Source organism: Bos indicus, chromosome 13 (assembly GCF_029378745.1).
Source record: "Bos indicus isolate NIAB-ARS_2022 breed Sahiwal x Tharparkar chromosome 13, NIAB-ARS_B.indTharparkar_mat_pri_1.0, whole genome shotgun sequence".
NCBI lineage: Eukaryota > Metazoa > Chordata > Mammalia > Artiodactyla > Bovidae > Bos > Bos indicus.
The window spans coordinates 22515184-22527493 of NC_091772.1; the positions used below are offsets into that span (position 1 = coordinate 22515184).

General features: G+C 46.8%; 1 protein-coding gene across 2 annotated transcripts in view; it reads right to left on the reverse strand.

Moving 5' to 3' along the window:
- NEBL (nebulette) overlaps window positions 1–11315 on the reverse strand; it is a 376594-nt gene extending 365279 nt beyond the window's left edge. Inside the window, exons 1-2 of one of the 2 annotated variants that reach the window (XM_070800806.1) lie at window positions 11108–11315; window positions 9690–9784 (exon numbers count right to left, since the gene is read on the reverse strand). In XM_070800806.1, the coding sequence (XP_070656907.1) occupies window positions 9690–9784; window positions 11108–11176 (164 nt within the window). In that variant the 5' untranslated portion in view covers window positions 11177–11315. The remainder of the gene's footprint in view (window positions 1–9689; window positions 9785–11107) is intronic. The other variant, XM_070800807.1, reaches the window with a different exon arrangement.
- Between the last annotated feature and the right edge of the window lie 995 nt (window positions 11316–12310).

Genomic DNA, 12310 nt, shown 5'->3' on the forward strand with positions numbered 1-12310 from the left:
TGCAGCCTAACAGGCTCCTCCATCCATGGGATTTTCCAAGCAAGAGTACTGGAGTGGGGTGCCATTGCCTTCTCCGGAATGATATGCTAATAAACCCTTAATCCTATGAGGCAGAGTCTGTTACGATGCCCATTTTTACAGGTAAGAATACTGAGACCTCAGCTAAGAAACGATGAAGGCATCAGAGCTGGCAGTCCAGTGTGGTTTGAGAGGAGTGTGAAAGGAAGTGGAGAAAGTATGAAAAGCCCTGGGTTTCTATCAGAAATCTTTTTTGTTTTTCTGTAGGCAGTGGGGAGCCGTCAGAAGTGTGTGTATAAGGGAATAATATGGCCAGAACTATGGTTTCAAAAGATAAACTGCAGTGACAGAAAAAGCATTCAAAAAGAGAAAGACTAGGGACTTCCCTGGTGGTTTAGTGGTTCCAATGTAGGGGGCACAAGTTTGATCCCTGGTCAGGGAACTAAGATCCCACATGCCTCATGGTGTAGCAAAAAAAAAAGTGAGAAAGACTAGAACAAAGAGATCAGGTAGGGGACAATGCTCTGATCACTGATGAAACAGTATGAGAGCCAGAAGCAGGGCGAGGACAGAGAGGATACACATGGGGAGGGACAGAAGGAAAAGGGTGTGTAGACTATGACAGAGATACCTGGGGCTCTGGGTGGACGGTGGGATGAGAAGCCAGGAGAAGATGATGCAGGCATCCGAGCAGACCATCAAAAATACATGTTTATACGTCTTTCTGTACTGATGTGTGCGTTCGCTGCACCGTTCCTGATGCTTCTGTGTGTTGCCTGAACTTGGTGCAGTTCACACTCTTGATCCAGTAACACATCATGAAGTCAGATTTCAAGACCAAATTCAATCCCAGCAGGCAACCGTCTAACTCCACACCCCAGGTCTCTGACCCACGGCCATGCGCGGCCATCCCGTGTCTCTACCTCTCTGTGAGGTTGACCTGCCCCTGCTCTGGATGGAAAATGAGCATCAGAAGAGTTGATCAAGGATTTCTGTCTAAAAGGCTTTCAGACTGCAGAGATGAAGCAGAAGTATACCACCAGGCCACCCGTCTACAAATCGATCTCAGGCTGTTCGAAAGTAGACACATCGAACTAGGTTTCTTCTAGCTCCTCCTATGGTTCGATGGGAATGAGTCGGCAGAGAGTGTGGAAAAGTAAACAGAAGCTGAACATGATGACAAGCTCTCAAGGACTAAGAAAAACACACAGCTGATCACAGACACAGTGAACCCTGGGTTTCCAGTGCCGGAATAAACGATCCTTGCCATTCAGACCTGGTCCTTCCCCACGGCTTCCTGTTTTCTGGTTATGTTTGTGCCCCATGTCTAGCTTTGCAAGAGAGGCTACAGAACCCTTTGATAGATTAGCTGAACATTAGAATCAATAATCATCCTCTTACTATATATAAAATAGATAAACAACAAGGATCTACTGTACAGCAAAGAGAACTACATTCAAATCTTGTATTAACCTATAATGGAAAAGAATCTGAAAAAGTGTACATATATATATGGCTTCCCAGGTGGCACAAGTGGTAAACATACTACCTGCCAATGCAGGAGACAAAAGAGACTTGGGTTCAATCCCTGGCTCGGAAAGATCCCCTGGAGAAGGAAATGGCACCCTACTCAAGTATGCTTTTCTGGAGAAGCCCATCTACAGAGGAGCCTGGCAGGCTACAGTCCATAGGTTGTGAAGAGTCAGGCACACTTTAGTGACTAAACCACTGCCACATTCTAAAACAGAATCACTTTTCTGTACACCTGAAACTAACAGTGTAAATCAACTATATTTCAATTAAAAATAAAACCAAAAAAATTATCCTTTTACCAAATCCTCAAAATGTTCTGAGTACTCAGCTCATCAACATTATTCTAGCTCCCACTTCCCCCACTGTAAAAAGCCTAGCTCTTCTAGTAACACTGACTAGAGGAGAACAGAACCAGAAAGGAAAAGAAAAAATCTTACTTCCTGTGCCTTTAGAGACTGAGCTATGAGGGGGCCGTGAAGTTCTGGAGGATGGGGGTGTCATGTGTGGGTCTGTCTGCCTCACTCATTGTCCTGACGTTCCCAAGAACCAAGCGTCCTTTAAAGCACTCATGTGAAAACGTTTAAAGAAAGACGTACTGAAATGCACTCTTACACAGGCCCCTGACACATAATCAATACCCCTTTAAGCGCACACATCTATATCTTGCATTAACCTTGCATCTCACTGTGATTTAGGAAGTATCGCTGTACTTTAGCCCCAAATCTTTTCTAACCTGACATCACTCTGTAATACACAGATCATCATAAACAGACGGAAATACTTCCAAATGTGGCAGAACTCAGGGCGTGACATGTAAATAGAGCCTTCTACAATGATTTCAAAGGATACTAAAATTCATCTGATGTCGTCAATGGTTCCATAAGGTACCTGAGAATCAGATCAGGTTGCATGGACACTGGAACCTTTTTATTTAGTTCAAGTAAAGCGTCTCCTTCCCTCATTTTCAATCATCCAGTTTTAGCAAAATGAAATATGCAAAAGGTCTCATCTCTATGCAGTAGGCAATGGAAAAGTCAGACAAGGCAGAATTCTAATTGATACAAACTAGAACCTCTATGTATCACAATGTCCTCCCACAGAAACTGTTGCTTTTAACAATGTGACATTTTCCTCCTTTCTTTAAAGGGGAAATAAGCAACTTTCAATTTATTATAAATAAGGGAGGGGACCAGTGGCACCCCACTCCAGTACTCTTGCCTGGAGAATCCCATGGACGGAGGAGCCTGGTGGGCTGCAGTCCACGGGGTCGCTAGGAGTCAGACACAACTGAGCGACTTCACTTTCACTTTTCACTTTCATGCATTGGAGAAGGAAATGGCAACCCACTCCAGTATTCTTGCCTGGAGAATCCCAGGGACAGGGGAGCCTGGTGGACTGCCGTCTATGGGGTTGCGCAGAGTCGGACACGACTGAAGTGACTTAGCTTAGGTGTTATCTGATGTGCTGAGGTTTACAAATATTTCCCCCTTTTCATTTCTATAAACGTTCCTCTTAGGTAGAAACTATCCCATTTTACAGATTATAATTAAACCCAGAAGAAAATTAATGAGCATCCGTACAGAATCTTTTAGAAAGGTATCATATTTTGAAACCGAGCCCATTAGCACAGAAAGGTAATTCCTCACGTTCACTTTGGATTGGCAAAGGTGAGTCTATGCCTCCACTGGGGAGACTTTATCCTTTGGTATTCAGATCTGGTGAAGCTTGGCCACCGGACCACCATTCAGGTTCTATAAGGTCTATTCTCAAGCCAGCTCCTCTAGATACCCAGGCTCAGAAGGAGCTCTGCTGGACCACATCCTGAACTGGGGGAGGAGACCAGAGACCACACTCTGGGCTGCAGTATAACCATCACACTCACTGAGGCAGCCAATCTCTATTGAGCACTAAGTGCCAGGCTCTGCAGATACCAGGGAAGCAAGACAGCTGCCCTCAGAGCCACGCCATGCAAGAAGAGGGCTCATGGTTGCTCCATAGGATGGTGAGGGCTCTTGTGGCTGAGCTGAGTCCTGAAGGACAGCTGGGTATGGGAGAGGGTGTGGCTGCACAGACAGAGAGAGTGAAAGCAGTGGCTGTCTGAATTCACGCACTTTCCGCACAGCACTGTACATACTGGCAACTTCCAACGCTCTGTGATGTGTGGGGCGTTAAGAATAGGGAACTAAGCTAGGGTTTCTCAAATCTTTTATGACTACATCTCCCAGTAAAAATATTTTTTACATCATGATGCTATACATACTTTACACATATGACTTGAAAAAATCTTTGCCAAAACAGTACTCTTTCCACTACTCAAATGCATTCTGATATTTTCTCTCTTCTCTTCTCTCTCCCCTTCTCTCCTTCATTCTTTAAGTTCTAGATACAACCCTCAAACGGGTGGCAACCTATAGTGTGCAAAGTACTGGTATACACCTTCTAACAGGTGTGACTATCATTTCTTTGAACAACACGAGTTTGAACTTCAAGGATCCACTTATACATGGATTTTTTCCAATAAATACTATAGTGGAACCCAATCCCCAGGTGGTTGAACTTGAGGATGCAGAACCACCAATGCAGAGAGCTGACCATGGACTTGAGCGGCCTCGGATTTTGGTATCTGAGGGGCGGTCCTGGAACCGGGTACTAAGGAAATTCGTCTTCTGCCTTCCATCCTTTTTTCCTCCTTCACCCCTCAATAAAGCACCACCAAGGAAATAAGAGCACCACAGTTTCCTTAAGGTCTGTGATGTGCCAGAAACCAGGCTGGAACCTTGACATGCCCAGTGTCATTCATTCGCACTCAGATCTGCAGGTTAAGCATTACTATTCGCATTTAGGAGTCAGATATGACTGAGTATGTGCGCGCGCGCACACACACACACACACACACACACATACCCATTTCACAGGTGAAAAGACAAGCTCAGTGACCAGAGAATCAGTGGACCATGATAGAGCCAGGATTCGAGTTTAGTTCTGTCTGGCTCCAACTCGCCAACTGTCCCATTGTGCCTTTCACAAAAAGTTCTTAAGTAATTAAAGCTAACCTAATAGCAAGAATTTCCTAAGTCCCCTTGAGATAATTCAAGTCCTTGGAGTGTTATGGAACCAGGTTTGGGAGGCATCAGCAGAGATAAGGCAAATATGTGATGGAAAAACCTCTCAGGTTTAAATTCAATTTCCTTCTGTGTCCTCTGAGGTCCCCTTAGTAAAGGCACTGGTGGAGAGTCACCAACAGAGAAAGAGGAGATGAGAGTTGCTGGGTCGCTGGCCTGGATAACCCCCTCACGGCGAGCTGGCTGAATGGAGCTGACCGCTCCGAGGGGCCTGTAACCAGGAGCACCTTGCCTGGCATCATCCAGGCTGCAGATAGTCCATAAATATTCACAAGACAGAATGCTAACACAGGCAGAGTGAAAGTAAACACAGCGAACAGCTCCTGCTGGCTTATTTTTAAATTGTTCCAAAATTATGTTAAGTGAAACTATCTGGTGAGAAGGAAGCTTCTTTGGAAGGATAACGAAGCATATTTAGTACAGACACTTGTGTTCCTTCAGGGCCCTAACTGAAGATGCACTTGACACAGATACAAGGGATATTAAATGTGGGCAGGTCAGAACAAATGGGCAGCCCCCCAAAAATCCCTCCACAAGTGATGATTTGGGGAAATTATTGGCAGTGTTCCACTAAGAGATGGCATCATAAACTGGCCCTTCCCCTGACCTAAAATAACATGCTGCTTGCGATAGTACATGAAATGGCCAGTCACTGGCATTGCTAAGTGATGATACTGCTCAGAATATCTTAAGAACCAATATGTTCTTTACAAACATATAATAAATGCAATTCTGGCACTTACAATACATTAAATTCTCTATTTGACAAACAGCCTTAAGGGGTTTATGTTCTCTGTAGGGCTTGTTGGGTAGCAATACATTTATAGTTTAACTTGGCATACTAATTCACCTACAGATATGAGCTGTGTTTTTTGTCTAATCAGCTAGTGTTATGTTCCCAGCATTTATGAGCAATAAAAATATCGCCTAGTCCTCTTTTCTTTGCAAGTTCCGTGATGGGAAGAAATCTTGAATGTGCAAAAGAATCCACTGCCTGCTGACAAAACATAAAGGCTTGTGGAAACATGACACGTGCTCAAGTCGATCAGTTTGTTTTTCAATATTTTAATAGGGTACACCGCTGCATTGGGAACTAAATGTGTATCATGCCTAATCCTACAACTAGTGTGCACTATACTTTGATCTTTCTATCAAAAGATCAAAATTTAAATAGTATGCAAATTATATTTTATACATGTTCTCCTTTGCATGAAATCAAACAGAAAACTTGTTTCTTCTCTAAACACATGAGAATATAAACAAGCAACACATTTAAACTAAAGAAAATACTCACTACTTCATTCCATTAAAAAAAATTGCCCCTGGGTATCAGTTAAAATGAAAAGCCTTTATGTTTTCCTTAAAAAAACCCTAAATGTCTGCTTATGCTTTCAATTTTTTCCAGCATATTTTAATATTTATTTTAAAGGTTCTTAAGTTAATTACATGCATTATTTTTACAAGAAATGCTACTTAAGTCCTTTTCCTGAAAGCTCTGACAGGCTATGTAAAACAACAGAAATGACAGCAGAAATTAAACACCTGATGGTGAATCTCCAGTAATCAAGAAAAGTTGTCATTTTTATAACAACTGAATGTAAAGTATGAACCTTAATTGGATCCTGGATTTAAATTAAAAAAAAAAAAAACACAGCTACAAAAGATATTCTGAGGATAGTGAAGGAAATGTGAATGTGAACAAGATTTTAAAAGCTATTATGAAATTTTTGTTAAATTTTTAAGTGTGATATTGGCTCTGTAATTCCTTAAGAAAAATATCCTTATTCTTAGTACCTGTGTGATATCATTTTTAGGGATAAAATATCTTGATGTATGAAACTAACATGATGCCTAAAACTGATGAATGGCCCAACAATAATAAATATATCTAGATAGATAACTAGATAAACACATGAGGTAAATACTGCAAAATGTTAAGAACAGTTACATCTCAGTGGAGGGTATACAGAAGTTCATTGCCTTATTCTTTTAACCATTTTATATGTATGAAAATCTTCACAGTAAAAAGTTACAGGGGGTGAAGAACAGTCATTTTCATTTAAGCATGTATATATATTCACTCCTGAGCCATACCAGGGGCAGATAAAATATTACTTTACATGGACATAGAATGTTTCATTTTCCGGTAGCAGTATGCTTCAGAGAATCAGTTTTCCACCAATGACCCAGAGAAATGATGGCAGCCCCTCTGGCCAAGACCACAGGGAACAGCTGATTGACACACAGCACCTGATTTAGAGCAAAGGCACTGGGATCTCCAGAGGGTAATCCATGCTGACCAGTGAATTTACGTGGCAGCCTGTGCCCTTGGAAAAATAAGGGTCAAGAAGAGGGGCCTACCAGCCTGGAACAGCAGGCAGAACCTGCAAGCTTGCCAGGCTCGTTTTCTGGGAGACAGCATATCAAGCTGTGACATGAATGTAAAACTAAATTAAACATTTAAGCCGTCAACTCTACTCACTAAAGATGGATTTCTGTCTTCCCTTGTCTCGCTGCTCTATGAAGTGGACTACCAGTTCCGACATTAAGCAAAACATCTGAGATGCTGCCAATCCCCCAAACTCAACCTAAACCTAATAACAAAGCTAATAACTTACTTCTAGTAAATACATAAAAAATTTTAGAGAGAAAACCTGTAAGCATTCCATTTAGATACACCTAAAGTTTTCAAAATAAGACTCAGACCTATGAAACAACACAGCAGTATATTTCCTATCTACAAAGAGAGGGTTTTGGTTTGGGGGGGGTCCAAATTTCCACAGTTCTGGGCACTAGTTCACTCAAGTCAGGGGACCAACCAGCCAACCATGACTTACTGCAGAATCTGATAGTCTTTTCTAACTGGAGTGAACTGAAACTCAGCAGTAAGCTTTGAACTTTCAAGTGACCCAAAGCAGTCAAAGACTCCACTTCAGTTACACTTCTTTTTTTTTGCCCTTTTTTGTTTTCGTCATCTTTTTTCTCCCTCATTCAGTTCTGTGTGAGTGTGAGCATATGTGTATGTCTATAAACATATATTTGTTGTTGTTGTGTAGTCGCTGAGTTGTATCCAACTCTTTTGAGACACCATTGCAGCCCACCAGGCTCCTCTGCCCATGGGGTTTCCCAGGCAAGAATACTGGAGTGGGTTGCCATTTCCTCCTCCAGGGGATCTTCCCCACCCAAGGGAACCCAAGTCTCCTGCTTGGAAGGCAGGAGATTCTTAACCACTGAGCCACCTGGGAAGCTCATGTGTATATAGTATAGATATATCTTACATATATATATACACACACACACATAAATACATTATGCATATACATATATATTTGCTGCTGTCTTCTCCTTTTCTCTTTCCTGGCTTTCCCCTTCCCCTCCCCATTCCTCCAGGACCACCAAAGTTTATCACTGGGTTAAACTTCAGACTGTGAAGCTATAAAGAATCCTGATGTGGCCCAATCAGCCTGATGGAATCAGGCCACAGGCTGGAAGAGTTACAGGGTTCAATTTCCTTTAACCAAAGAACAATCATCCTGCTTATGGGTTGTAGGGGTGGGATGGCGGAGTTGGGCCTCTCCATTCTAGTTACTGCTGCCTGCTTTTAATCTCTAACCAACCCTCCATACCTCTAAGAGAAGCAGGCGACCATGACACTGGGACCTCATTTATTGCTCTCTGTTATTCTAGTAAGAGGCATGATACTGGAGGGCTGAAAACATCAATGGTTTGGAACTATCTGTGGACTTATTCAAATCGTGAATTCTGTTCAATGCTATAGTTTCATGTTTCTGGTCTATTTGTAAACACTAAACTAGGACCAAAGGGAATACAAAGAGATTCTTAATTAAGTTATTCACCAGAGAGGTATGAGCACATTACATCCATTTACCAAAAATTTACCATCTATGAAAAAATCACTCCCATGAGTGACGCAGGAATGAACCACAGGCCCTCCATCTCCAGGAGACCTGAATGAACCTGTTTTCCAAACTCCAGGGAGAATGAATCTCTGGCAATATTCCAGCCAGAAGGCTAGGGCTCCTCTGCCGCCTCCAGGCTGGATAAGCCCCCACAAGGGAACCGGGAAGAAAAAGGTTCAGCTATCAAGGCCAAAAGCCCATAGTCGAAAATAGTCTGAGTGGGAGGATGCTCAAAAAGTGGAGAAACACAGGCGGAGGGTGGCAAGGTAGCCATTTGGACACACTGGGCTATTTTGACCATTTGCAGGCTCCAGGAGTGATCTGAGCCTCTTACCCAGGCTTATCCTCTCAAAGCCTCAACTCCTTCATCTGACAAATGGGAATAATAACAACCCTCTAAGCTATAAGGTCTATAATGATTAAATGAGTCAGTATGCACAAAGTGCTTAGAATAGGGCCTGAGACATGATATGCACTATATAAATGCTCCCTAATCACTATTACCATAGATTGGTAGCATGCCAACAGTAAAGCCCACCAAAGATAACTTACCAACTTTAATCCCCACCAACAGACCTACTATTAACCAGTTGGAAATACCCAGGTCTCAATACTTTGCTTCCCTTTTTAAGTTCTAGCATCTCCGGAGTGGTCTCAGCTAAGACCAAAGGAGCAAGACTCCTTTCTCCAAGTGACTAGGTTGGGGCAGAAAATGTAGCACGGCCATACCATATGATTAAAATGGAAACTGGCATATGAATAAAATGCAAATCTGACATGCATTTCATAGCTTGCATGTTCTCAGGTGTGTAAGTTCCTCAGTTTCTAACCAATGTCTCTAACTCTGCAACACTGAATCTCAAGAACTAACCTTCTGTTTGAAGGCACACACAAATTTCCCAGCACATCAGAAAGACGAAAATGCAATGACCTTCAACAAAGTACATGGCCCCAGAGGATGTAGCATAAACAGATAACTGGTCACCGCCACACCTGGGTGACAACAGTAAGCCAATTCTTCAGAACAGGCAGATCCACCCACTTCTCTGCTCTGCCGCTGTGCCCGCACCTGGCACACCATGTTGACAATACTTACGCATTACAATAGGGCTTCTTTTCATAGCCTTTGTAGTTGTTCATGTTGAGAGCCATCTTGCAGACTTCACAATGGAAACATCCTTTATGCCAGTACTGAAAAAAAATAAATGTTTAAAATGTCAGTACAATGCCAGTTCTTTCCAGGATGGGTACAGAAAAGAGACATTTTTAGTCCTCCTATCTGAAAATACTACAACAAAATGATTGTAGGTACCAGTGGACTTCCCGGACTTTCAGTTAAGTAAATAACGCAGGCAGTTATTAACACTGAGTTTTAAATGACTCCCCACCGCAATTTACAGACTCGGATGGAAGAAATGCCAAGGGCTCTGCCCGGATCACACTTCTGTGAGCAGCCAAAAAGGAATTCTGCGCCTGGTTAATGGAGAAATAGAAACTGTGAAGTGGCCTCAAGGAAAATGAATCCAGTTCAAAGTGCCTAAACTGTCCGGGGCATCTTGATAACCAGTGTCCACCGCAGGTCAGGCAACGCGATGTGGCAAGAGGCGCACTATGTAGGTACCCCTGACCTCCCCATGCCTGTCCAGCTTCCACTAAATTGCGAGAAAGATGGACTCTGGAATGACTATAGGGATGACGGCGTGCTCTTAAGAGGCATTTGTGTGACCACAGGCAAATTTCACTGGGACCGCCTTCGGCCGGGTTCAACTGTCAGTCACTTAGGATAGAGCCAGGGTCTCTCTCCTGGGCTGTTAAACTCCATCCACGCCCGGGAAGGGTAGGGGAGCAGGGCTGCAGGGGCTGAGCTAAAGCCACTTCCTCTGGAATTCCCAACCAGTGGATTAGCCCACCGTGGGTCTGGCTCGCCGCGCTCAGCCCGGGCTCTCCAGCCGGGATTATTCTTAGCAATGCGGCAGCGGCTGCCCCATGACATATTAATTACTATTTGCCTCTCCACCTCGCCGCCTTCGTGGGAGGCGCTGGGGCGGGGGTGAGGTGGGGATCCGGGCGGATCCTTGAGGTGCGGGTGCAGGACAAGGAGGGGTCCGAGTGGAGGTGAGAGGGGTGCGGCCAGTCGAACTGCCCCTGGGGGCCCAGCCCCGGCTCTCCCGGCCCCGCGCCGCGCTCGGCCAGGCGCCCTCCGCAGCCGCTCTGCCGCCGCCGGCGCAGCGCCGCACCCCCGCCGCCCGCACCCCGACAAAAGCCTTTCCCGGTTCCAACATCACGGTCGCCACGCGTGCTCTCTGGCACTCCTGCGGGCGTCTTCGTGTGCCCTCACCCGATGCCAAGACATACATACACACACACACACACACACACACACACATACACACACATACACACACACATACACAAACCCACTCTTCTCTTTTCAACAGAGATGCCAAAACTTCTACGAGCAGGTGCAGCCCGGCGCCGGGCAGGTCTCGGCTGGCCCAACGCCCCCTCGCTCACCTTATCCAAGCAGTTGACTTTCTCGGTGGGATACACGACTTTCCCGCAGCGGGCGCACTGGGGGTTCATTGTCGCGGTTCCCGGGGGCGGCGGCTGGGCGGCGGCTGGGGGCTCCGAGGAGCCGCTGTGACATCCCCCGGCGAGCCCCGCACCGCCTCGGGGCAGGCGGGAGGGCGGCGGGCGGCCGGGCGCGGGGCCGGGGGCCGAGCGGGCGGCGCGGCGCGCGGGGAGGCGGCGGCGGCGCGGGTGGGTGCGCAGCGGGGCCTGGCGCCGGAGGGGTCGGCCGCGCTCTTGGGCTCGGGCTCGGCTCCGGCTCGGGCTCCGCGCCGCTCGCTCTGCGCCGCTCTCACTCCAGGTACCGGTGACTCACACAGACACTCGCTCCCGCCCCTCACGCTCACTCGCTCCCCCGCCTCGCCGCCGCGGCGCAGGCCAAACCCACCGGCGCGCCCCGACCGAAGTGGCAGGGAACGAGCACGTCGGGCCCCGGGGGAGGGCGGGCGAAGCGGGGGAGGGGGGAGGGCAGACGCCCGGAAAGCTCCGCAGACAGCGCGACCCGGAGGCCTGGGAGCGAGCCTCCGGCCGCTGCCGCAGCAGGGGCGGCCAGGTGGGCGGCGGCGGCGGTTTGGGGGACAACGGGGGGCGGGGAGGGCTCAAGCCCGCGCACTCCTTGCCCCCCATTTCTCCTCTCTCCTGCCCCAGCCGGTACCCCCCACCCACTCCCAGGCAGACTGACGTTCTTGGTACCCAAAGGTCGCGGGGAGCGCGGGGCGGGGGTACGCCCACCCTCCTCCTCCAGCCTCGGGTCGCGGGCGGCGGCGCAGGAACGCCCTGCGCAGCGCCCAGTCCCCGGGCAGAGAATGGTCCAGGATCGCGCAGCGAAGACATACACACACACAAGGCCCGGGAGCCTGGAGACCTGCGGGGAACCTGGGGATTCACGACCCCGAAGCGCCCTGGGCTGTGTCGCGCCTGTTCCTACGGGTCTTCTCCCCGAGAAAGCGTCCCCCGCGTGCCGCGTGAAGTCCTCGGAACCTGGATGGGGTCCTCACTGGCTCCCCATCACTGCACTTTTTATATCTATTCTTGGAGAACGATTGGTCATTTTAGACCTGAATCAAGTCTTTCCTGATTAATTAAACGGTCGTCATTTATTTAGCTGTATTTTTGCAATTAAACAGCGTAGGGTCTACGAAAAGTTCT